We start from the raw sequence: 24,572 nt of genomic DNA on the forward strand, positions 1-24,572 counted from the left end.
TAAATGTTTTTCAAAAGTTACGATATAATGTTAAGTACGAAATATAAAAAGTAGGTACTTTGATTTATCCCGCCAGTTCCGCCCGAACCTGTGGCTTTGACACACTTCCCGATACATTCCGCGCGCCAAAACTATTGTTTTTATTAATCTTTCGCGAAAAGGACACTTATTTATGTTTTAGTTTAAGTTTTTAGTGTAATTAAATAGTGATAGTTATTGTTTTGTGTATTAAACATATTTTAATAATAAAGTTTAAGTGTTAGTTGCGGACGCTATAGTAGCTAGTTATTAATGGTTTTTCATCATTACGTAGTGGATTCGGCGGGAGATTTGTTATTAATATAAGAGTGCGCGTTAATATTATGCAACACAGAATAGAATTATGTGGGTATCTGTAGAGTTGGCGATCACATTAAATACGTCAAAGTTTTAACATTGCGAATTCCTTTTCCAAGATAAACGGTCGAAGTGATTAGTGATTATTAAGAAGTACCTAACTAAGTGACAATAAATCGAAAGTAGATAGGTAACGCAAAAAATTACAGTGTCGTCACAGGATCGCAAAGCTAACACGCAAGTTTGCTTTGGGACTTTGCTGCTGTTGCTCCTGCGTACGCGTAAGTAATCATTTAATTTTGTAGACATGTGTGATCCATGTGAATGAAGGTTTGTACAGAGTGATACTGTTTTGATTACATTATTTTGTATGAGTAACAATTTATTTTTTCCATTAGTTAACTAGGTATGTTATTTTTCTGTTTGTCACTTGACTCTGGCCTCTACCCCTACCCACACTTTGAAGGAAACAAGCCATGGTAACTAAGGGCCTGTTCAATAGAGAGAAAATTTGGCGTTATTTTATATCCTAGATAATCCATTTCTTGCCACGGGATTCAATAATGCTATCGCATTTTTATTTGTGATTCAGGGCTATATGGTCTCTGAAGTTTGTTCCTCGACTTCGCAGGCAACAAGTTTCATGGATAATAAAACAAATGTTATGTAACCTACATGCAATTTATTTATAATCTATTCAATTGTTAATTAATTCACAATTTCTTATATTTCACTTTACGTTTTAAACACTTTGCATCTACATTGTCTAGCATATCGACATCTGTGGAGTTCCTTCTTTTTAATAAACTTGCCTCCTCTGTTGGTTGCACCTGCTTAAGTGGGAGTAACCCAACCGCAAATGGAATGTCATTTTCTAATCCAGCATTCATATTTTCATCATTCACAGCTGGTGCTTCATTCTCCTTATTCAAAGTATTATCGTTAATCATATCGCCCCAATTATTCTCTGATTTGACACTTACAGGTCTCGTCAAATCTATTACGGAATCGGAATCGTTATATTGAGATTCTGTAGGAATCGAATCTATTTGATTTTGATTACTCGTTTCATTGTTCCTTCCGTCATCGTTGTCACCAGTTTCCTTATTACTGATGTCGAGATTATCCCATTGTAACCCACTCGATGTTATTGTTGCTGACAAATCAGAGCCATTCATTTTCGGTGTACTCAATTCTTTCATGTTGTCGGCTTCGTTGTCAAAAACATTAGGGACATTCAAAGAGTCCACATTAGACATATTTGATTCAGAATTTGTATTGTCTAGTTCATCGTGGACGGTGGAATTATGTTTCTGTGCCATATTCATTTTGTTTTCTATATTCATCAAGTCTTTTATGATTTCATCTCTCTCTTGGGCTCGCTGATCCAGCTGGCCGCTATCATCGAAATTATTTTGTTCGTCGTCAGTACGTTTCGGAGTAGCCATCAAACAGTCCAGAGCATCTTCCTTAAATACTGCACTCTGTGGGAGCTGCAACCCAAAGTCATAACAGTCTTCGTTTCTCCGGAGATCGTCAGGATTTAGTGGATTGTATTGTTGGCTTAAATTTGAGCCCAAATGAGAGCTTTTCGAGTCAAGTAAGGATATGCTGAAGTTTGTATCTAAAGTATTACTGACGGGACAGAGCTGCTCCATTACTCTGGCATCATTGAGTTGCTGGTCCTCATAATACTTTTTGACGTCGTCGCTCATTGACTTCGTGAAGAACTGCATATCGCCGTCAATGCAAGAGAAATCGTGGGCGTTTACGTTGTCCATTGAATTGTTATTATCTTGGAGGCGAGGGTCTAGCACCACGTAGCTCTGTTGTTCCGCAAAGGATTCTAGATTATCTGGTAATATTGCGTTCAGACTGTTGATGGTATCTTCCGCGCGATTGTACTGCGATGTATCTTTGTCATAATCATTGGTTCCGTCGTAACCTTTACTGCCTAACATGATTTCACCTCTTTCTATAGATTTTGATAGATCATCAATGCTCTTGATTTCGCTAGGATCTGCAACTTTTTCAATAATATTCGGTTGTTCTATTACTTCGTACTGTATTTCGCTGCTTTGCACCATGTCAAGTAAGACTTGTTCATTGACGTTAATGTATGAACCGTCACCGGATTCAAAGAGTATGGGCAGGTCGGTGGGTAGTCCAGCATTCTTCAAGGCGTTAACGTATTGAGACATTGCAGTACTGATTCCGTTAGTCGAGGACTCATTGGCTGAGCTGGTAGGGTTTGTATTGGCATAACTAGTGATTGTCTCGTTTCCTATTGAATGTTCTTTAGTGTAAGCGATGGTGGGATCCAGGACGTTGGAGGAAACTGTCTGATCCATGTACATGAGGTCGTTGTCGATGTTCATATAGTTGCTGGAGGATTCTGGGCCACAGATGCTGTTCACTGCTTGGGAGAGAGTTACTCTGTCCATGTAGTCCTGAAGACAATCAAGTGAGATAGTTACTCAACAAGGTCCCATTATTTGGAGTAAGTGAATTTGAATATTAGGTCGGGGAAATAGTCTTTTCGCATTATAGTATGTACGAACTTGTAATATAATCTTTTCTCTACACAAAAAATATCGATATTTGGGTACCTCACGAGCTCACTGAAAGAAACCTAATGAACCTAATTTGTGATTCTTGAAGCCAAAGAGATTTTATTAAAAGTTTATACATACTATAATGCGAAAAGACTTTTTCCCCGACCTAATATTTTTGCTGGTTATATAATTTTAACAAACCTGCATATGTCTAGTTTGCAGATGTTTAAGTTGGTGTATAGCTTTTCTTGAGTCCTGTTCACGACGAAGCAAAGCCCGCTCGGCTGCACGTCCCAGTGAGCCCGCACCTTCCCATGGTCCAGGTCTCTGTATATCATTATAAATGATGATTAGGACAAGATTTTAGTTATCAATGTTTTGTATGATAACTAGAAGTAGGTACAAGCTAATGGGGCACTAAATAAAAATGTTTGATATAATTTAGAATAGTGTGTTTGTAGGCAAAAAAATATTGTTTTCATTTTCACTTACCCTAACGCTAGGCCGCCCACGCCGTGGTTTGATAGCTCTAGGTGCGTCGGGATAGTCAACTGCATTCGTACCGTTGCCGTTCTCGATGTCAAACGGAATACGCACTACCATGTCCTAACAAGTGCAAATATATTTGAATATGAATAAAGATATTTAAATATTTCGTAATTTTTAACCTTAGAAATCCTCTTAGGAAGAGGTAGGAACAAGGGGTAATATATTGCTTATATTATTATTAGGATTGTTTATATAGGAAGATGGTTGACGCCCATTTTTAATTTTTCCTAGTTTGTAGTTTCTGGCATCGTATATTATGTCAGAAAATGCTTTCGCAATTAATGGTAAGTTAGAAACAATTAAATATCTTCTACGAAATCAAGAGGTATGTATGTTATCGATATATTGTTTTACTAACTTTATTAGCTCGGTTGAGGCTGTCTACAGGCTGACTGGTGCTCGTCGCTGGCGCCAGCTGTGACGTCTGCTGATTCTTTGTATCCGTATCCTAAATTATATTGCATAATTCAATATTTATTCAAGTCTCGTAGATGCTGCCTATTGACTTTTCAGTAGGTATACAGGGTTGTTTCTTATATAGGTGTCTCTACTATACATAGACTACTAGTACTACTATATATACACACTAGCATGGCCCACAAAATTATATATTATTAGTTAAATAAAATACCTGTGAATGTAGATCTATAAGTGACTGTGGAGGCCTGTTTATGACGACTGGAGGCGTGAAAACCGGGATTTCACCTAAAATAAAGTATTTTGAAAGTTAACTTCCTACATTAGGTTTCGAGACTACTTGGTAGAACAGAATCCTCTGTTTAGAGATCCTAACATACCTATAACTTGATAGTGCCAGGAAAGGTAGCCTCTTTTATGGACCTAGGCTCAAAATCATCTCAAATGCTTAAATTGCCGATCTAAATAAAAAAAGTAGGGACATGTAGAGCTGTAAGCATCACATTTTATTTTGACTTACTATTGTTCGCAATACCAAGGCCTTCCTTCGTAACTTTAGACAGTCCTTTAATTTTTAAGAACTGTGCCGCGGATACCAGTTCATCCAAGTTTTCTTCAAGACATTGCGTTTTCCCACAATACATGAACTCTACGAGACATTTCAACACACTAAAACGCATCTTTAAGATTATCAAAGGCTCGCCAGTTTGTTTTTGTAGCACCTCCTAAAATTATAGAAATATATGGAGAAATTATGGATGTGAGGAATCATTAATTCCTGTGTGTGACATTCTTTGCCTAAATGGAATCAAGTAGTAAAAATATGTAATGATTTGCATTCTATGCTAGTTAAAATCCTCTATCAGTGGAGTATGCTACAATAATTCTTGTACCTTTGTATCTTTATATGTATAAATTGACGATGTAGTAGATTTCTAAAGCTATATTTAACATTATCATAAACATACCTGAAAATAGGCACTGCTTGCTGCAAGAACAGCTTTATGCACTCGTAAAGTATGTGAACTGCACATGAGCGTCATGTCAACCAATGACTGCATTTGTAACAGTTTACCGAATCTAGACATCAAATGCTCCGAATAATCTTCATAATGTAGACTGTAGCGTATAGGAGCCATTTTTCAAGTGTAATTATTCTTACCGAATAATCATCACAATAAACTTTGTGTGATGATAAATGACACTTTTGATAGGTTAGGAAACAAAAGCGCAATGGAAGTAATAGTTGAATGGCGTTTAAAATTTATTAATTTTAAATAGCGTGTTTATGGTAGAACCAAAACGGTTTTACTGTAAATGCTGTAAAATGAAACCTTCTTGAATATTTGCAGAATGTTAGGTAAATACGTTATGTATCTATGGGGCAATAAATAATAAACTTTAATATTGTTGGAGTCTTTTTAATCCATTAAAAAATGCAGAAAAAAATAGTAAAATGTTAGAAAATGAATTTATTACAAATTTGTATTCATGGAGGATATTTTCAAAAATATCGACAGTAAAATTATAATATTAAAGTAAAGCTTGAAAATACAATAGATTCAATAGAATATATAAACGTAGGTATTCTATCACAGACTAATTAAGTATTAAGTACAAAAATTGAAACATATTTATGAACTCATAGTTTATACGATCAGACCATATTAAAGAAAACTAAGCAGGTAAACTAATAAACTAACCAATTTGGAATGTAAGTAGGAATGTAATGATTTGTTCATAAGGCACTTGGAACAAATACAGTGAGATTATAGTCAGATGCGTAAATATCAGATAACATCACAAAGTTCTGTATTCAAATTAAAAATAGTTTTTGATTAGAATAACGTTTGTCATATCCATTATGGCAAATGTTTATGAACTATAAAACCATTAAATAGTTGTATAGAATCTAGTCACATTTAATTAATTATATATAATATGAAATTCACAATTAACATGTACTTAAATCGAACATTTTATGAAGGAAGAGTTATTAATAGACTTACAAGTTAAAACAAACCGAAGACGAAGATATCTAAAATTTCTTTAAATATATATTTATACATGGATATTGTAAGAATCTAGTGCAAGCTGATGTTAATAATCCAGTGGATGCGGTCACTTGCTTATAGATATCTTCGCTTTATCCAGAATAGTATTTTTATAAAATACAAATTTGTAACACTTCCAAATACTTTAGGATCTTCTTAGAAATCAGTTCCTATACAATACAATAGCTTTTACGTTTTACCCTTACCTCCCTACGACGAAGCTCATAAACGCTGTGCCACAGCCGCAAAGCTTTCGCACGACTCACGAAAATACTGGAACACATTCTGTTTAATATCTGAGATAGAAATAAATCAATAATAAAATATGAACATACATCTATGCTGTATTTTCCTCGCTAGATGTTGTTTTGTTCAATTAAGATGTTTATCATACATCGATCGCTGAAAAATGTTTTACCGTCGTAACATAATGTTGGCTACCAAATTGTTTTGCTAACTAAACATAAGTTTAAATACAACGAAGCAGTTTCGTCATTACAGTAGGTTTATTCAGTCGCATTTGTTATTAATTATGGCAGTTTTACCCCATTCAATGAATGTTTTAATTACGTAGCAACTTTCTTTGAATCGATAAATAAAAATCATAGACAACGTTCATTTATCACAAGTCATAATTTAGGCGGGAACTTAATAAAACAAATATTATTTTGTACCTAACATCTAGACAGCATTATTAACAATTATTACAATATTTAGAAGAGATATTTATTTTTACTTATTATTATTATGCACTACGATATTGTCATCCTAATACGTGAAATAACATAATGACGTTCCATCCCAGATATTGCAGAACAAAAAGTTTAGAACAAAGTTACAGCCATGAGTTCGGTTAGTTATGAATTACAATCTTATTAATAGGTATGTCTGTTAGTTCGATTAATCCAATATTTATAGAAAAATATTTTATCGATAAAACAGTTTCATGTTTTTTTTTTATTTATTGTATTATATTAACAAGGTTTTAAAGGATTCTGTTTATGAAGCTTGTTATAAAACTTTCCGAAAATATTCAACATCATAAAAGTGTGTAATGAATGGTTGACTCATTTGAAATATAGCAAAATAATGTTTCTTTATATTTTTGAAACAAATCGAATTTCCTTAGAACTTAATGTTAATAATAATAACTTAGGTAAAGTTCATAAAAGAATCCAGTTAAACCTTGGTTATAAAATTATAATTATTTTGAATATTATTACGGTGTAGACTCGAACTTCTTAGACAACTATGTTATTAACAGATTGACATGCTAATTGACCGCTATCTAAATAAAAAATGTTAAAGATAGAAAAAAATAAAAAAAGTAAAATAAAATGAATTACGTAAAGTAATTAAATAATCTTACATGAACACTTTACATAGGTTTGAGTAAATTTGTACAATACATAGCATGTAGAAAAAATAGAGATTCATTTTATAGAGATCGGTCAGTGAAACTAGATCATTGCCAGTATTGATACTATTACGCTTTATAACAACATACGACATGTTAATTAAATATAATAAGTTACTCGTTCTTACGTATTATGTAAAATATGGTTACTTATAAGAAAATAATTTCATAAGTTTAAAAATAATTTAATTTAGTTCATAATGTTTCCAAATGCTTTATTAATTTACAGAAACATGAATTTCTTAGCGTAACAGCGCGTTACTCTTATGCACAAGATCAAATTTAAATTATTGTACTTATTCGGAGTATTATTACTTTATATCTGTACTTTTTATATTTTTCGTGTATTCATAGTAACGCACTGAGCAATGGTCTGTTTCAGTGGCAGGTTACATTAGTACTAATATTAAAAGCAAATTACAATATTTACACCAGCCGACAATAGTACATCTCGCGAATAGGTATCTAATATACACGTTAATATTATTTGTTCATATTTTTAAAATAATCACTCGAGGTTTATACGTTTACAAGTCCACAGTAATACTAATTATCGATTATCTTTAAAAACTCCTCGGGGGAAACGTGGACGTCATCGGCGGGCGGGGCGTCCGTGGCGTTGGGGACGGTGTTCTTGAGCTCGCCGAACGTGTAGGTGCCGCGCTTGTGGCGGGCGGCGGGCGCGCGCGGCGCCAGCGACGCCTCGCAGTCCAGGCTGGCGCGCTTGTTCCAGCAGAACGCGGGCCGCGGCTCCGCGCCCGCCGACATCGGCATCGCCAGCTGCACCCGCGACTTGCACAGCTCGTTGTCGCTCAGCTGGCGCTTCAGCTTATCCTTTCCCACGACGAGTTGGAAGCCCCTGAGCCCGCCGTCGCCGTGCGGCTGAGATTTGGCCAGTTCGGCCTCGCTGAGCTGTCTCTTGAGTTTGGAGGAATCCGTCGGACTCGACCGCACCGGTTTATCGACTAGACTGTTTTGACGAGAAGTTCTGCCGCCTCCGTGGCGGGAACTCGAACTGTGTTTGAGCAGCGCGCTGTCGTGTCGACTGCTGCCCGAGGAACTGCTGGTGTTGGTATTACACGTATTTACATCGTTCCCGTTGTTTCGTCGCAGCGACTCGATGACGTTATAGAAGTGCTCGAGTTCGGATGAACTGCTGTTTCTGGATCTGCTTATATTGTTTGTACTATGTCTATGTGGGCGGATTTGAGCTCTAGGCAGGTGGCCGTAGCTGCTCTGTCGAGATATACCGACGCTGGTCTGGCGGCGCGGCATACTACAGCTTTTAGGAACGAAAGAGTCTTGTGACATTACTACATTTTCATAAACGTGTGCGTTATCAAATTCTTCCTGTGATATCAGGTTCTGACGACTCTCCGTGGTTTCCTTCTTTTGGCCCACAGAGTTGCTCTTTTTATGTCCGTTGCGAACTTTAACTTCCGGAATTTTCTTAGTTATTTTACAATCACTGGCACTTCGAGGGAGTAAATTAGCGTAACTATGATTACTACTTTCTTGCGTTTGTGGTTTTTCCATTTTAGGAGCACTGGCAGTTGTTGCACTCTCTACATTCCTACTGGAATTCGAATGCTTAGATGTTTTACTGGATGGATTGGCTTTGGCGACATCTGCAGAAGTCTGTAATGGCCCGACGTCATGACGTTTCCTTTCAACGTCGGGTTTAGAAGACTTATCAAGCACAACTTTGGTTTTGTCGCTCTTGCAAATCTTCACACTGAACCTAAACGGAGGTTTAAACACTACTTGCAGTCTAGCTTTTTCACCGGACAAAAGATTAGTTGCGCTCTTGGACGGCCTTGTTTTCCTGGTGCCTTTTTGAACTTGTCTATGGGTCCTTTCAGTGAGACCGAGTGGAATAGATTTGGATTTGGGCAAGGCGGTTGGTTGTGGTGAGCTGAGCAACCATCTTTGCACCTTACTCAGAGCTTCGGAGTCTTTAACAGGTGAAGACGGATGCTTTTGCATTGAACTGTAGTCTATTGTTTCTTTTTTCATTTTAGATTTTCGCTTTTTCACCTTTCCTTTATGTTTGGAAAGTATAACATGTTTTGGTGATTTGCCTTCAGGGTTCGTAATAACGGCTGTGCTTTCTTTTGTTATTTTAGGAACTTCTTCCAGCTTAGCTTGGTTGCTTGGCTTCTGTAACGAAAAAATGAACATAAGTAAGCAATATTCACAGTACAAATCGTAATTATTAATTGGTCAGTTTTTAATTATTAATTGGTAGCTATATTTTAACTTACTCTCTTCTTGTTGGCACTATGAAGTGGAGAGGCTTTGTCTCCTAACTTCTTAAGATCCTTCTTATTGCGGTAGGCTCGAGTTCGAAGTGCTACTTTCTTTTTGAGAGGTAGTTTGGACCTGTAATAAAAACATCGTTATATTAATTATACACTTTGTACTCACTTGGCCTAAACAAATTGACATACCCCCGGCATCTGAGTACATTTAGCGGTAGTTTATCTATTCAATTTAAACTCATATAAAAAAAAACCCTATTGAATAGATAAACTTCCGCTAAATGTACCTCAGAAACCGGGCAATTCACAGGTAATTTAAACTCAAGTGTTATATAAAAGTTTGTTGTATACGTACCTAACAGCCGTATGAACTATCAGGCCCTGGTCAGCCGCGTCGGGCAAGCGAACAGTTTCAGTAGTAGACGAGTGGATGATAGTCACCGACTTGAGCTTCTTGCCGTGACGACCGAAGAAACGCGTACTAGCCACCTGGAATCACATTGATACAAATTAATAAATGCAATAAGTGCTTGCTTAACCATCCCGTATTAAGGATGAGTTCGTTTTACCAATGATGTGCAACTGACTCAAAATTATACATACATAACTAGCTAACCCGCGCAACTTCGCTGGCGTCACAAAAATTTTCCCCGTTTTTGTAACATTTTTTATTGCTACTCTGTTCCTTTTGGTCGTAGCGTGATGATATGTAGCCTATAGCCTTCCTCGATAAATGGACTATCTAACACTGAAAGAATTTTTCAAATAGGACCAGTAGTTCCTGAGATTAGCGCGTTCAAACAAACAAACTCTTCAGCTTTATAATATTAGTATAGATTTTATAATAGGGGAATGTTGTCAATCCTTATGGCGTTGCTAAACAAATACCTGCTATTAAGCAGGTATTTGTTTAGCAACGCCACATTAGTGTAGAAGAATAATTAGCGTAACAATTTAATCAATATTAGCCGGGAGTACGTAATGCCTCGTATTGTTTAATATTTTGTTCTTTGATGATGGTTTGCTTATACTGACACACAGAAATAGCTAATAGAATCTAGCTTAACTACATTTTATACTTTACAACAAAATGTTAAACTATAGGCACATGAGATATCTGCTCATGTGCTATAGGTGTAAAGACATATTTAGCGTAATACATAAACATTCGGCTCATATACCTTCCCACAGAGGAGTTATAATAAACTAGACACTAACATTTAGTGTCTATTTCGATAGCAACATCGAGAGCGCTGCAGCAACGCTAAACAAAACAAAAGTAAATTATGATAACAAAAACAAAAAATACAATCTTTGATCCTGCTGTATAATTATTTTCACTCTTGGCACCACTTTACCCCTGATTTCGTCTTTTGATTCCAACATATTTGTTCAAATTAAATTTACAAATTGACCTCTTATCCTATTTCATTTTCTGAATGGGTTTTTATTGCCGAAATAATGTTATTATCTGAAGAAAACTTCTTGAAAATATTTTAATAAAGTCGCATTGCAGAATATATGTACATCGATGTGAGTACTTACCAGTAATGCGATAACAGCGAGCAGTATGAGTAGTACCGCGTACCAGTGCTTGAGCACCCATCGCTTGAAGCCGGCGATGCTCTCATCAGACAGCAGCAACTTGCGCAGCGTGGCTAACGGGCCTGACGGATCCACCTCGCGGCAACGTTGGAACACGTCGCAGTATCTGAAAATTATTTATTTGTTTTGTATAATAATGCGTATTTTCTGGTTCACACGCTTGGTACCTACTTATATTTCTGAAAAAACTAATCCTTCAGCCTGGATCCTAATGTTTTTCAATATTGTGGGTAACGACACTTAAAATTGATAGATTTATTGATAAATTAATAACTGCTAAGCAAGTAAATATAGTAAAAAAAACGATAAAAAATATACTAGTAGGACCCTTACATTAAGTTTAAAAAGTTAAATATAACTTTTCCGTCAGAATCGCGTAATTATTGCAATAAATAATCATTTTAGAATGTATTCTCATATCATGTATGGTTATATTTCAGGATATATTTTCACTAACGGTAAGGTGGCTTACCCATTATAATCATTGCACGGCGTCCCCGGTTTGGCATACATATCGGGCACGTCGTAGGGCGAGATGTTCCAGTCGAAGGAGGACATGCAAGGCCCGCCAGGCTTGCGGCAGCACAGCTCGCACGCTGACCGAGGATCGTCCTTCCGAGGGGCACATTGACACGACTCCAGGCCGTAAGCCAGGCAGATGGAACCGGTGCACTCCTGGAGAAAAGTAAGTAGTAATGTGAGCTGTTTGTTTTTTATAGTTATTTTACAATACCACATCAAAATTAGTTGTATTGCTGTGTATTTTCAAACTTTTTAAATAGTATAATTTTATGCCTTTGATAGAAATAAGTGTAATATAGAGTCACTCTTTCAATTTTAAAGAGGAAACCAGTGCATTTACACCACCTGACATAAAATCCTGAGAAGAGCAATCTCGGCTTATCGAGATTCTACATATCTACGTAAAAGAACAAAGCATTTACGTATCCTACGACTAACATACATATTCAACGCTTCAATTAACAAAAGACAATAATTCTAAAGTTATATACTTACTCCCATGTAGCACACAAGTTCCTTATCGCATCTGGTTCTATTAGCCTTGTGTCGGCTCGCGGGGCAGGCGGCTCGCTTGCCGTCGCAGAACGCAGCGTCACGGCAACCGTTGTCAGACCGACACTTGTCGCCGAACTTGAGGGTACATGACGCTGTACAACACGGACCCTGGGAACAATCACCATTCATTGAAAACTATTGTAAAAAAGATAAAAAGTAAATCTAGTTTTTTTACTTTAATAGTGAAGACAACAGCCGCGTGCATCAATCTCTGAGGTTAAGCTACGTTTGCCTAGGTTGTTCTGTGGATGGGTGACCATCTTAGGTGAGTAGTGAAGAAAGAATAAAAAGATTTAAGGAGCTACATTGACCACATTGCCTTCTTCTGTGCGGCATCTCAGACAGAAAATTACGGGAAGTCATATAGAAACTTGCAAGTAGAAAAGTGCGCAACAATAATTTCCACCAAAAAGTTAAGTAACTTTTTCTTTACTATGTAAAAAGTTGTCCTTTATGAATTTTACCTGACTAGGACTGCACACGCTGTGTTCGGTGAGCGTGCATGGTTTATAGTGAGGTCTGGCAGCTTGCGGTCTGCAGCACACGTCCGTACATTCGGAGGCCCAGCCGCAGTCACACTCCTCGCCTTCTTCCACCACGCCATTACCGCAAATCGCTGGTTGAGGTTCTGTAAATATATCATTCCGATTTACGACACTTATATAATGTCCTCCTTGCCGATATACGGCTGCGGCGGTCAGTTTCATTGAACCTGGCCATCTGTGCAGGACTTTGTTTATAGTGTTCAAGTGTGTGCACAATACACAGGTACACTCTATACCGACGGCTTTACGTGCTCTCCGAGGCACGGAGGTCTTCGACCTCAACTTCCCAACTCCGGGCAATCTCTTAGAAATTCTTAACGGAAAATCTCAGAAAAGACTTTTAGGCCCGACCCAGGATTCGAGCCCGAGACCTCTCGCACGGCAGCCGCATATACTACCGACCGCGCCACAGAGGCAGTTATACAAGACTATGTCCAAAGATATTTTTTTTTTTAAATGTGGACAAAGATCGAAAATATAAACCGATCTCTATCATCCGATCTCCAAAAAACAAACACTAGTAAAAATACAAAAGTAAGTCAGATAAAGCCAATGAACTTACAACAGTTTGGTATTTAGCGTAAAATGATTATTTCATTAATAAACTCTTACCAGTGAAGCACCCTTTAGGAGACCTTGCTTTATTATTAAGCACCGGGTCGATGGCCCTGAGGGAGCACGGCGAGAATTTGTTGTTATTCTTCCGGTCGCCGCTGGTGGCTCGCGCGAACATTATGTAGTTACCGTCCTCACCGAATGGAGTGCACACTTCGGGGTCGTGCTGTAGAATACACACAATTAATACTATTTAAAAAGTTTCGCTAAACATTCATATAAACCCTTGTTGAACAAAGGTCAATGAACCACATTACGTAGACATTTATTAGTATGTCTCGTTAGTGTTACTTACCGGTGATCCAAAGTTGTGACCTATTTCATGAGCGAGAGTCACGTGAGAGACTGCGGGTGGCACGTGCTTGCCGTAGTTGAGTAGAGTCACGATACCTGTGTTCAGGGATTTCATGCTGCCGCGGTAGTGCTGAAATAGCCGATATAATAAGTAAATTTGAACAGTTGGTACGATGTAAACAGAATTTCATATTTTATAACTTACCCCATTTTTCTCACACACACCACCGGCGTTCTTCAGATCACCGGTCCACGCCAAGCCCAATGTACCCATTTCGAAGTCTCGATACGTAAACATGTACGCAAGACAGAAAGCATCGTAATCTTCCTCTGAAAGTCATAAATAAAACATAAATCTTTTTATGAAAAAATAAATGAAGCCTTCCGTTTATAAGTACTTGTAATTTATTAAACTAATAGCTTAACTTTGTAGGATTGCCCTCCAGAGACCGGGCCGGCTCTTTTGAATGCGTAATTGAATATTGAAAAAAACGAACCTGAAAAAAGCTCCAAGTACTTTTCAACCCCGTAGTTATTGGGAAACCTGTAAGCGGGGTCCTTCAGAGCATCTAACGTGTGAACTTTGATTCGTTTGATCATAAACGTGATGTTGTCCGGCTTTCCATCTTGATTGAAGTCTGAAACAAGTTATTACCATTGGGGATAAAGTAAGCGATACGTAATTAACTTGATATCTTTCGAGTGAAGCTAAAATATTACCTGTCACTTTGTATATTGCGTTAACTTTCTGTACATGGCGCGTCATAACTTCGATACAAGCTTCCTCCGAGCCGTATCTCTGATAGAACATGTGATCTGCTTGCAAATATACGAGGCACGTGGTTTTCCTCGGATCTACCGTGGCTCTCTTGTTCACATGTCGACCGTCGTCGGTCCCGTTGGCTGACAGCACAGTATATCCCATTGGCTCTTTCTTAACTATATCCTTACTAACAGTAACGACTCCCGCTTTCGTTTTTATAACTTCAACGTGCGTCTTTGGCTTCGGTCTCGACTCTTCAGAATCGAGTCGCACTTTAGTTATGAGGTTACTTTTATCAATTTTGGTTTTAGGTTTTCTTGTGCTTAACTTATCGCCCGGCTCGTTGTTGCTCGTGTAAGGAACGTCTAAGTCTAAAGGTAATTCGGGATTTTTCTTTGGCTCGTCATCTTGCATTTCGTCTTCGGGGTAATATCTTTTTTTGCGGCTGTGAACTTCACTGCGGTGGTCTTCGGTATAATTATTTAGATGAGAGTCTTTTATGTTTCGTTGATCTGAGAAATTAAATAGTTCAACTTCCTGGCCTGAAGTTCTCTTCATATGGAGTAGATGTGAGGCGCATGGTGCTCCTTCGCTAGTGTCATGCGGGTGCTCTACATCAGATCTTCGATAGACGACGCTGTGCATAGATGGGTGGTCTACGTTATATCGAGATATGGGCTCAACGTAGTACTCCTCTGTAGGTGTCCAAATGGTACCGTCGAAGAGACCATCAGCAGTTATAACACCGTAGACGTGAGATGATTCGTCACCTAAAAAAAAAATATAAGTTTTGTTTAAAAACTATATAACTTAATATATGCAATTTTGTTTCAAATAATATACCTTCCTATCACCGGTAGATAACTATTGACGGAAAATATTGACATGACAGCCGCTACCGACATATAAAATGTGCGAACCCGAAATTCTTAAGTCATTTCGCGCTCCGGATAATTCGATAAAATCAGAGGATTACTACACTAGTCCTGAAACCGACCTAGATCGACGTATCCTGTACGCTACGAATATCCCTCATAAACAAGGCTTTTTCTTATATAATACAACTTTATTTAAATAAACAGACACTTTATCTAACAATTAATTCAAAGACTTCACTATTTCAAAATAAGCCTTTGAAGTACAAACAACTTGGGGACGCTCAAATAAATGGCTGACGATATTTTATGCAAACTAATTCGAGGTGCAAAGAGCCTCGGGACTCTGAATGAATTAAAATCACAACTTGCAGTCGCAGTAGGGAGGGATTGAAACCGCTCATAAATAACGGTAATTACTGCTCCACCTTACACTCCGTTTCATTTTCAAGTAACGGAAAAAAGAAAAATATTGGTTGAGAAACAAACCCGATAAGTATTCATGGAGACGATAGGCACTCGCTGATGAATGACTTTAACGATGATGTATTTTTAGATAAAATCTCAGACTGCATTATTACGCTTCGCTAAATCACTGGATCAAGATTTTGAGTGATGCCAATGCGAAAGATTAACGAGAGCCACCTGCCACTTTATTCCTAGAGGATTTCCATCTTTGTTCAAGGATCATAAAATTGTTGATTATTTTATTATAATTTTACTACAGATTCTCAAGTTTTAGCTAACAAATTGTATTGTTGTATTATTTGTTCTATTTTATTTGACCTTAAAGAAGTAGGATCTGTCATCGTAATTATATACAAAAAGACGAATTTGCAAAAGACATACTTGATTAAAGTTTGGAAGTAATTTGTTCAAAATTCACTTTGTCTCCAGCGTTCCAGATGGGTCGCAGCACATAATTTCCTTTTATTAAGTTAGTCACAGAATGTAGAAGTTTGTTGGGCTCATGCTTAATTGGTTGTTTCAAAGACTTGGGAAATAACTGAAGGGTTGGAGTATGTCTCAACTAAATTATGGTTTAATTAAAGTAAAACGGAATTTAATAAAATACGCATAAACCTTTGCTATAAAACAATAAATACAAAACAAAATATTATTCTGAACACACTTAAACATATTTTGAAAATATTTAGCCCTTTACCATCCTTTACATTTTCTAACATAGCACAATTATTATGTACGGGCGTCTACAGTTAAGCACCACTTCACAAAATTGTAACGTTAATTTGTAAACTTATTAACGAGAAAGTAATTTTAACAGGACTTTTGTAATTAAAAGAAACCCAGTCTAAAGGAGTAATCCGTTTAAGGAAAACAATTTAATTCCACAGCCCGCCGAACAATTAATGGTAGCCGGGAATAAAAATGAATGTTCCGAACTGCAATGATGGAAATTTACAAATCGCTTCGTTTGTATAAAAAGTTTTTTCGAGAATATGAATTGAAAGCAAATTTGTGTACGGTACAGATGCTTCTTCAATTCGGCACAGGCTTACAATGAAAAATAGAAAATGTTTCGGTTTTATTCATCAACATCTCTTTGTTTAAATTTTAAGATTTGTAACACTTAGAGTTTATTTTTTAAAACATAAGGTTATTTCATACATCATTCGAGTTACGATTATTATTCAGGATCATAAATATGCGTAACATTTTAACGGTTTACGTATACTCAAGGGAAAAGATAAGTTAATTTATAATAGAGGTCACATAAAACTGTGTATTGCGTATTGTAGTGACACGAACTACTTATAAAGTAAAAAATTAAACGCTTATTATTGTCTGGTCTTCCACAATTTATCATATAAGCGTTAATTTAGATGTTTCGTGGAAATGCTCGATTAGTATAGCGTGTTTTAAATAAAACACGGCCTTGCGAGTGTGATGAACAAAACCGTGAACGTATAAGAGCTTGTGAACTTGAAACATATTTATACTTAATTAAATAAACTTATGCTTAAAATAAACTTTCTGGGTTTTCTTACAACAATCTAACTACTAGAGATTTGCAGTAAATTTAGTTTTATTTGCATGGGGATAAAATTGTTTTCTAGAAATTTGTGTTACGTTAACGGTTAGGTTGGCTATCTTGCTATGAAACAGTCATAGTACATAGATAAGTAGTATAATAATGTACAAAGAAGATCAATAGTTAAGTAACAGAGTGTAGTCATGAACAACGCTGAGTTAATTGTTGCAGAATACTATATTATTATGGAGATCACAGCTGCGATAATTACATTCTAGTGAATCATGTCTTAGTACAGCATTGTTAAGTATACAATGCCTACGTACAACAGCTATTATAGTCTATTATGTGCTTAAATACTGCTTTTGAATAACTATAGCTGCTCACAAAATGTAGATATCTGTTTTAAACAAACCAGCTAATGTGAAATTGAAGTGATTTTTTAAGTTTTAGTTACTCTTTTTTTTCCTTTGCTGTCTAGCCAAGCTGTAAGATGCCAAACGGGCTACGCATTGTTAAATTTCCTTAATGTCTTTTGTATACTTTGGCTTAAGCACATTTAAAAAATTCTCCAAAATTAAAAATCTGTGTCAACTAAAACGGAACACAAAAGATGAATGCAGAGCAAGATTGATTATACTTGTAAAGGTGACACAGGTACGGTACATGGTTGCGGAATTCAGAAAATAAATAAAGCACGTTACACACTCCCAGCGTCCGCATCATGTATTAGGTAGAGAAGGCTCCATGAATTGGCACAAACGAGTCTCGTCGCACGTGACGCGCCTTTGCTACAGTTCCTCATTGTACAGGGCTGACGAATTGCCGTTTTATGATAATGAGCACCCTCAATGATGAATGCCCATTATTTATTCACGTTTTTATAATGTCAATCGATGCGAGTATTTGTATAGAATGCTTATTGCCCAATGCAGATTCAAATTCCTTCACTCTTTTTAAGCGTTTTTGGCATATGTTTAAAGGTATAAATTAAGGACTGTACATAAGAATCTATACTAATATTATAAAGCTGAAGAGTTTGTTTGTTTGATTGTTTGTTTGTTTGTTTGTTAGTTTGTTTGTTTGAACGCGCTAATCTCAGGAACTACTGGTCCGATTTGAAAATTTCTTTCAGTGTTAGATAGTCAAGTAAAGTAAGCTTAACTTAAATCGCATGAAATTTAAACTGGCCTATTTAGTAAACTTTAAAGGAGACTCCAAAATAAGCTGTAATAACTTCAAAACAATAAAGTAAAAATGCTTAAACGAGAATAAAACACGTTAAAAAGTTTCGACTTGGACAATGCATTATTCAATCCATTCACAATAAGTAAGTCTTAAGTGGCTGTCACTCATACTAGTGCAATTCCAATAATAACTTTGTACCTATTGTTCTAGATTCAGTCAACCCTAGGCAATCAGGTTAGCATCATTCTTGGCTAAGCCGCGGATTACATCACTAATGTTTATCTGATGTGGCAACATTGTGTGATGTTATATTGTTTATGGCAATATCTATGCGTAAGCTGTAGAACGTAGAAGCCTTACAAAAGATCGATGGTCTGGCAAGGCGAGGAATAGGTAATATCTTCACACATTTTTTAAGACTTTTATTAGTTTTGCGACAGCTAACGTATTGTAAAGAGAATTGTATGATGCTAATGTTTTTCAATATAATGAGACCATACTAATGACTATTGCCGAAATTATTCAAATATCCCTCAATTATTATTGTGCTATCAAATTCGTTCAATTACAGAATATGAATTACTGGCTCTGATGGCAAGATATAATAACAATCGGTTATAATTTAGTCCATTAGATTTAATTAATGCTGTTGACGTAACGGAATAGGAGCCATTGATCCAACTGGGGTTGTATTAAAGGTTATTTAATGTAAATGTTTGTTTATGTACTGTTTTTCACGTGTTTTTCATCAAAGTATCAGTAACATTTTAAGAGCACGTTAGATATTTTTAGTGTGTGGGTGTTTATTGAATAAGTATAACATAACATGTGGTATTCCCGGGTTAACAATTTAAAATTAGAGGTATATGAGACCCACACCACCCACATTCTAGAACTGCAATTTTGTTACTAAAATATCAAGAAAAATGTCTTCAGCAAGTAGTAGCAAGTGAGGTAATTATGTAAAAATAAATATCCAAAACTGAAAACATCAATGCAAAATTGAAAACCTCAGTCGCTATGCTTAAAATCTTACATCAGAAAACCGAACCTGTATAATTTTAATGGCAAGTACGAAGTTATCTGCGATATAAAATACCGCTCACTCTCTCGTTTAACAGGTTACATCATATCAGGTGAAACTTTTAGGCTAGACTCAACTTTGCGCTATAAATTCAGCCACATATCTAACATCAAATGTTCAACGTTCATTTTTACGAAAAAGGTTAAGGTAAAAATTCCTTTTTCTGAACGGTATTACTGATATAAAACTTATTTCAGTGTTCGCTGGATATTTTGGATCTAATATAAATTATTTTGTGGGGCCGTGACTTTGTGGGCAACGTTTCAATCTACGTGGTTCAACAACTTTGTATAAAGTGAGTCCCTGGATGAATGATAGCAGTGTATGATACCTTTACATTATAGACTATTGGACTCACGGTTCAATGGGACCAACAAAAAGTAATTACGATAAATTTTGATGAAAAAGTAAGTAAGCTTTTATTAAAAATATGCTGTTGATAGTTGTGTATAAGTAAACCGGTCATAAAAGGTTTTAATTCCGTACCTAATATCTTTAATAAATGATTTAATTATTCAATATTATAGCCGTTTAATTACATTGATTGAAATATAAGATATGATAAGAAAGAAATTTATGATAAGAAATTGTAAATAGGCTTCCAATATTCATGGAAAATAGTGCAGAATACATTTCAGTATTTAAATTTTCTCAGTACTTACCTTCTAGTTTCCCCGAATAGACGTGTGCGGTGTTATAGTCGAGTTGGCCGGCCGTCGTGTGGAACTGCACGCCGTCCGCGAACACCGAGCTGGGGTCCGGCCTCAGCACTAACTTGAACTCTCTGGAACAATCAAAATGTTACCCATTTAAGACATCATTCTTTACATTAGCTTGTGGTTTCGCAACTTATAAAACAGTATACAGCTGCTGCTTAAAGTCAACAAATGAACAAAGAATATCATCAAAATTTACATCTCTGCAAAAATAACTATCAAAGTCACCCTAAATTATACTTTGTTACCCATAGTAACATGGGTATATAGTTGTAGGTAGATAGAAAACTAAATTAACCGCAAACTTCCATGAAAATTTCCCAGGTACACGTGTACATTCGTTGTCCGACATGTAATATTCATTCGTCCTCCAGTAAAATTGCACCCGCTCCCAGTGTTAATGCATAAGTGCCCTTCATCGTCGCAATATTAAGCCGGCCGAGGTAAAGCACGAAAGTTGCGCTGTTTCACATAATACCACCGACCTCATATTATGTTCAACAGCACGTTCAACTAATTATGATTTAATGCTATTCACACAGAGTTCAAACTGTTCGTATTAAAATGTAGAGCACCAGTGTAATGGCTAATAAATCAGGGTTATAATACTGATATACTGGGCTCGCGCCCTTTTAATGTTTTTAGTTGGCCAACTTTTATTTAAGGTAGCATTCGAGCGAAGGTGATACGTGTATACTTTCTAACTCGTGTAATGTATGTAATAATGTATAATTTGAACGTGTGAACTGTCTCCCGCGGGAAATGCTCTGGAAACAAATTTCCGGATTTTAACAGCCTTAGTTGTTGGACGAGGATGTGACAGATGGATTGATTATGATGTCGCCGTTTCCCATGGGAAAGTATGGGGTTATGATATGACTTTTTAGCTACGTGGAATAATGATGTCGACTGAAATAGCGGATAGCATATTTATATCATCGTTCGAGTCACTGCACTTTAGATTCATTCACTTGACGTTTAAAATTCATAGAATAACAAAACAGACGCGAGTAATCTTATAAAACCGAGAAGATTAAGAATGAAGGATTTGTAAAATAATTCCCAGAGGAGTCACGAGAACGAGCGCTTTGACAAGTTACCGCTAAAGCAATTCCCTTATTCTGTAACATAAGTCTGAATACAATAACGTCTCATGATAGTATTGTTATCGTACAAAGGATTTTCCCCAAATACATTTATTCTTAGTGAGGCAACGAGTTTACTCGGATGACTCGAGTCATTTCAGCTCTATTTGTTTTTGAACTAGATACTGTAAGCTATTGTTAAAAGAAGTGTTATGTTACCGTTACGTATTAATGAACAACGGACGATGAAAAGGTAAAATACATAAAGGAATTTCCCGTTATCTTTGATTATTTGCTAAATAATTGATGTCACTAACGACTCTAACTGACAAGCGACTTATTGTCTGATGTACCAATATGTATAACGTATATTGAAGAATGTTTCTCTATGTAATTTGTATACCTATAACGAACCTAGCGAGTCGCACTATTCACGAAATATAATTTCAGATGTGGGGGGTGTCTGTAACTCAATAAAATTTTCACAATTCCCACAGATTGGACGTCAGAAGCGGCACTAACGAGCGGTATCTAATGACGTTAGACGAATAGACGGTCGGATGTCTCCCTGTTTGTCTGATCTAACTTCGTTATAGGAAAACTTGCTCTGATTCCGATCCAACAAAACCGATGAAGTACTCTTCATGAGCGAGAATGAAGGTGCATTCATCGTGCGGCAGACGATCATTATTTTTTCTCATTTTACGTGATGAGTCCCAATATGTCTATGTTGATGTCATTTCTAGTTACAAGAAAAATACAGAATAAAAATTGGAAAAGCGCCGAAATAGTGACAGAGTGCCGACTCATCGATTACAAGCCATTAAGTTGCCCATTAATCTCAATTAAAGGCGGGAAGTTTCGTTACTTGCTTTGTTTTTTGTATTCTTGAATCATCTGGGTATTTTTGTATTGTTATATAAATAAATACGTAGTGAGTTAATCAAAAACAAAATTTCGTTAGACTAAAATACGCTCACTTAAGTCTTTATGTGCACTGCACTGTGCACACAAGCATAATCATGAACTTTTCCAAAATCTTTTTCTTTGCTTCTATCTTAAATTATAATCAAACTGAAGTCAAAGCTTTCCTCTCTTTATTTTCTCGCTGAAATAAAAGTAGCTAACTAGGTACTTATTTTATAGCTGCGTTTAGTTACTCTTCACTGAGAAACTTTCAAGTTTATGCTGACGCGAAAAAATATCGGCCTGAAAGTTTAAGTGCCTGGGAATAATTACATTCAGTAATTAGACAGATATTTATGTAAAAGTATGGAAAATAGCTAACGAGGCATAAAAATAACTTTTTCATTACGAAATTGGCTCAGCGCGTCGGAATTTCGCCAGGTCTATTGTTTGCCAACCGGATTTCTAACTTGATTAACGAATTAATTACCTGAGTAACTCCATTGGACCCGCGAAATTAACTTGAAATAGTCTCAGAGTAATATTTAACTCAGACTTGAGTAAATATTAATAAGTCGACGAGTTATATTTGCAGGGGTTTAGGGACTTAGTCCTGTAACGTGATTACTTTGGCGGGATATTGAGTTGGTGTGGCGTCGCGGCGTGGCGGCGTAGCGGCGTACTCGCTTCTTGTTTCTATGAAGTAATACATTATTTAAGTGTATACGCCATTGAGACAACAAGATTATTCCACGCTATCTTAGGATTACACTAAATAGATTAAACGTGCTACTTTAAGCCGTCTACCTTATATTGCATATATATAAATTGAGTGAAAACCGGACGTGGAATACGAAAATAACTTCACGATGTTCAATATCTAGATTCAATCATTTGAGATTCTTTTATTCGAATGTGGGTTTCAAGTTGGTAAGTAAACATCTGAGCAATGACTTATTTTTTACGATTCATGAATGAGTCTCCATTAATGAAATGTCTTGTAAACAAAGAAGACCCACGGTATTTCGTAGAAATATTTTTCATAACTTTAATTTGGTGGATGACACAAAAATGAAGTAAATTTTCTGTGCGATTTCATGTCTTCGGAAGCCAAACAGAGTCGACAATGATTAATAAACAGGGCGTTTAAGTCAAAACAAAGTGACAGCGAAAATTTAGCTTAACTTTTATTACAAAGTTGGTGTACATAGACGCTCGTCCATCCCCATTTGCTGAGGGCACATCAGACCTGAAAACTCTGTAAGAAGTTATTAGCGGAGGCAATTTCCAGAAGCCATTACTCATTTCTGGGAACAAACAGGCTTGAAGCCTGGCTCCTCGCAGGGTAATTGTAGAAACCCGAGCACGAGAATATTAAGTGACGACGTCACGGGAAGTGGTTTCGCGTACGTACGCCGCTGTAATTGAACTGAAGCCTAATCTTGTCTTCTCAAAATAGCTCCTGCCTAAGCTAGGCTCATGTTATTAGAGGCCGTGAATTTAGACGAAACGTAACGAAGGGTGCGTACGAGTATGTAGGGAACGTGTTTATTTGTACCAATTTGGTTCTCGTCAGATGTAACTGTGTTCTCTCTTTACCTACCGAAAATTACATTCTCTTTCTTACCTTTAATATCAAATAGTTACACAATCTTAAATAAAAATGTTATGTTATCAAATTGTTAAAGACGCCTTAAAGAATTCCCGAGCGAAGTTTGTTACTGAAGACGGATAAAAAAGTGGAAATATTTTTCCAAACTAGATAAGTAGCAACACAAAAGCTACAAGGGATTCATCAATTTGTCAGACAGAAAAGTTATATTGTCTTTTTGGTTGATGAAAAGTTCGGTGGATTGTTAAGAGATTGGGGTTCGACCAACATCTCGGTTCAGAAATACAATTAAACTTTGTGGTCAGTTTGACAGTCAAACTCAAAGGGTGGGCAGAATATTTCAAATTACAAACTCGTCTCTGCACTTATACATAGATACTTTGTGTTTTATTGCAAATTAATGAGAGCGTTTCGTAACGTTTGACCACAAATTAAAAGTGGTTTGTATCTTTTTTCTAATCACGGGGTTTTAACTTTTACATTTGGATACATTAATTGCTAGGGTTTTACACGCAGAGACCTAGAATATAATAATTGAAATCAAGAAAGTTCAAGGATCAAAAAGCAACCAGTCATTAAATTCACCTCCGTGTCGAATCAAAATTATAACCCAGGAACGTACCAA

At 36.4% G+C, this 24,572-nt stretch overlaps 2 protein-coding genes across 2 annotated transcripts in view; both read right to left on the minus strand.

The window, feature by feature from the left end:
• Positions 1–1,023: 1,023 nt before the first annotated feature.
• Positions 1,024–5,063, minus strand: LOC142973862 (uncharacterized). Its single transcript, XM_076115882.1, has 7 exons — positions 4,826–5,063; positions 4,378–4,582; positions 4,072–4,145; positions 3,799–3,888; positions 3,384–3,497; positions 3,093–3,218; positions 1,024–2,786 (listed from the first exon to the last, which is right to left on the minus strand). Exons 1-7 carry the CDS (start codon positions 4,994–4,996, stop codon positions 1,050–1,052), a joined length of 2,517 nt encoding a protein of 838 aa, XP_075971997.1. The 5' UTR covers positions 4,997–5,063; the 3' UTR covers positions 1,024–1,049.
• Positions 5,064–5,263: 200 nt separating this feature from the next.
• Positions 5,264–24,572, minus strand: part of LOC142973520 (uncharacterized) — a 147,581-nt gene continuing 128,272 nt past the window's right edge. Inside the window, exons 3-15 of the mRNA XM_076115310.1 lie at positions 20,291–20,412; positions 14,446–15,258; positions 14,223–14,363; positions 13,931–14,055; positions 13,727–13,855; positions 13,429–13,597; positions 12,736–12,899; positions 12,212–12,379; positions 11,667–11,869; positions 11,135–11,300; positions 9,945–10,078; positions 9,593–9,710; positions 5,264–9,488 (exon numbers count right to left, since the gene is read on the minus strand). Of these exons, the coding sequence (XP_075971425.1) occupies positions 7,875–9,488; positions 9,593–9,710; positions 9,945–10,078; positions 11,135–11,300; positions 11,667–11,869; positions 12,212–12,379; positions 12,736–12,899; positions 13,429–13,597; positions 13,727–13,855; positions 13,931–14,055; positions 14,223–14,363; positions 14,446–15,258; positions 20,291–20,412 (4,066 nt within the window). The 3' untranslated portion in view covers positions 5,264–7,874. The remainder of the gene's footprint in view (positions 9,489–9,592; positions 9,711–9,944; positions 10,079–11,134; positions 11,301–11,666; positions 11,870–12,211; positions 12,380–12,735; positions 12,900–13,428; positions 13,598–13,726; positions 13,856–13,930; positions 14,056–14,222; positions 14,364–14,445; positions 15,259–20,290; positions 20,413–24,572) is intronic.

The sequence above is a fragment of the Anticarsia gemmatalis genome, chromosome 6 (assembly GCF_050436995.1).
Source record: "Anticarsia gemmatalis isolate Benzon Research Colony breed Stoneville strain chromosome 6, ilAntGemm2 primary, whole genome shotgun sequence".
In the NCBI taxonomy this organism is placed as follows: Eukaryota; Metazoa; Arthropoda; class Insecta; order Lepidoptera; family Erebidae; genus Anticarsia; species Anticarsia gemmatalis.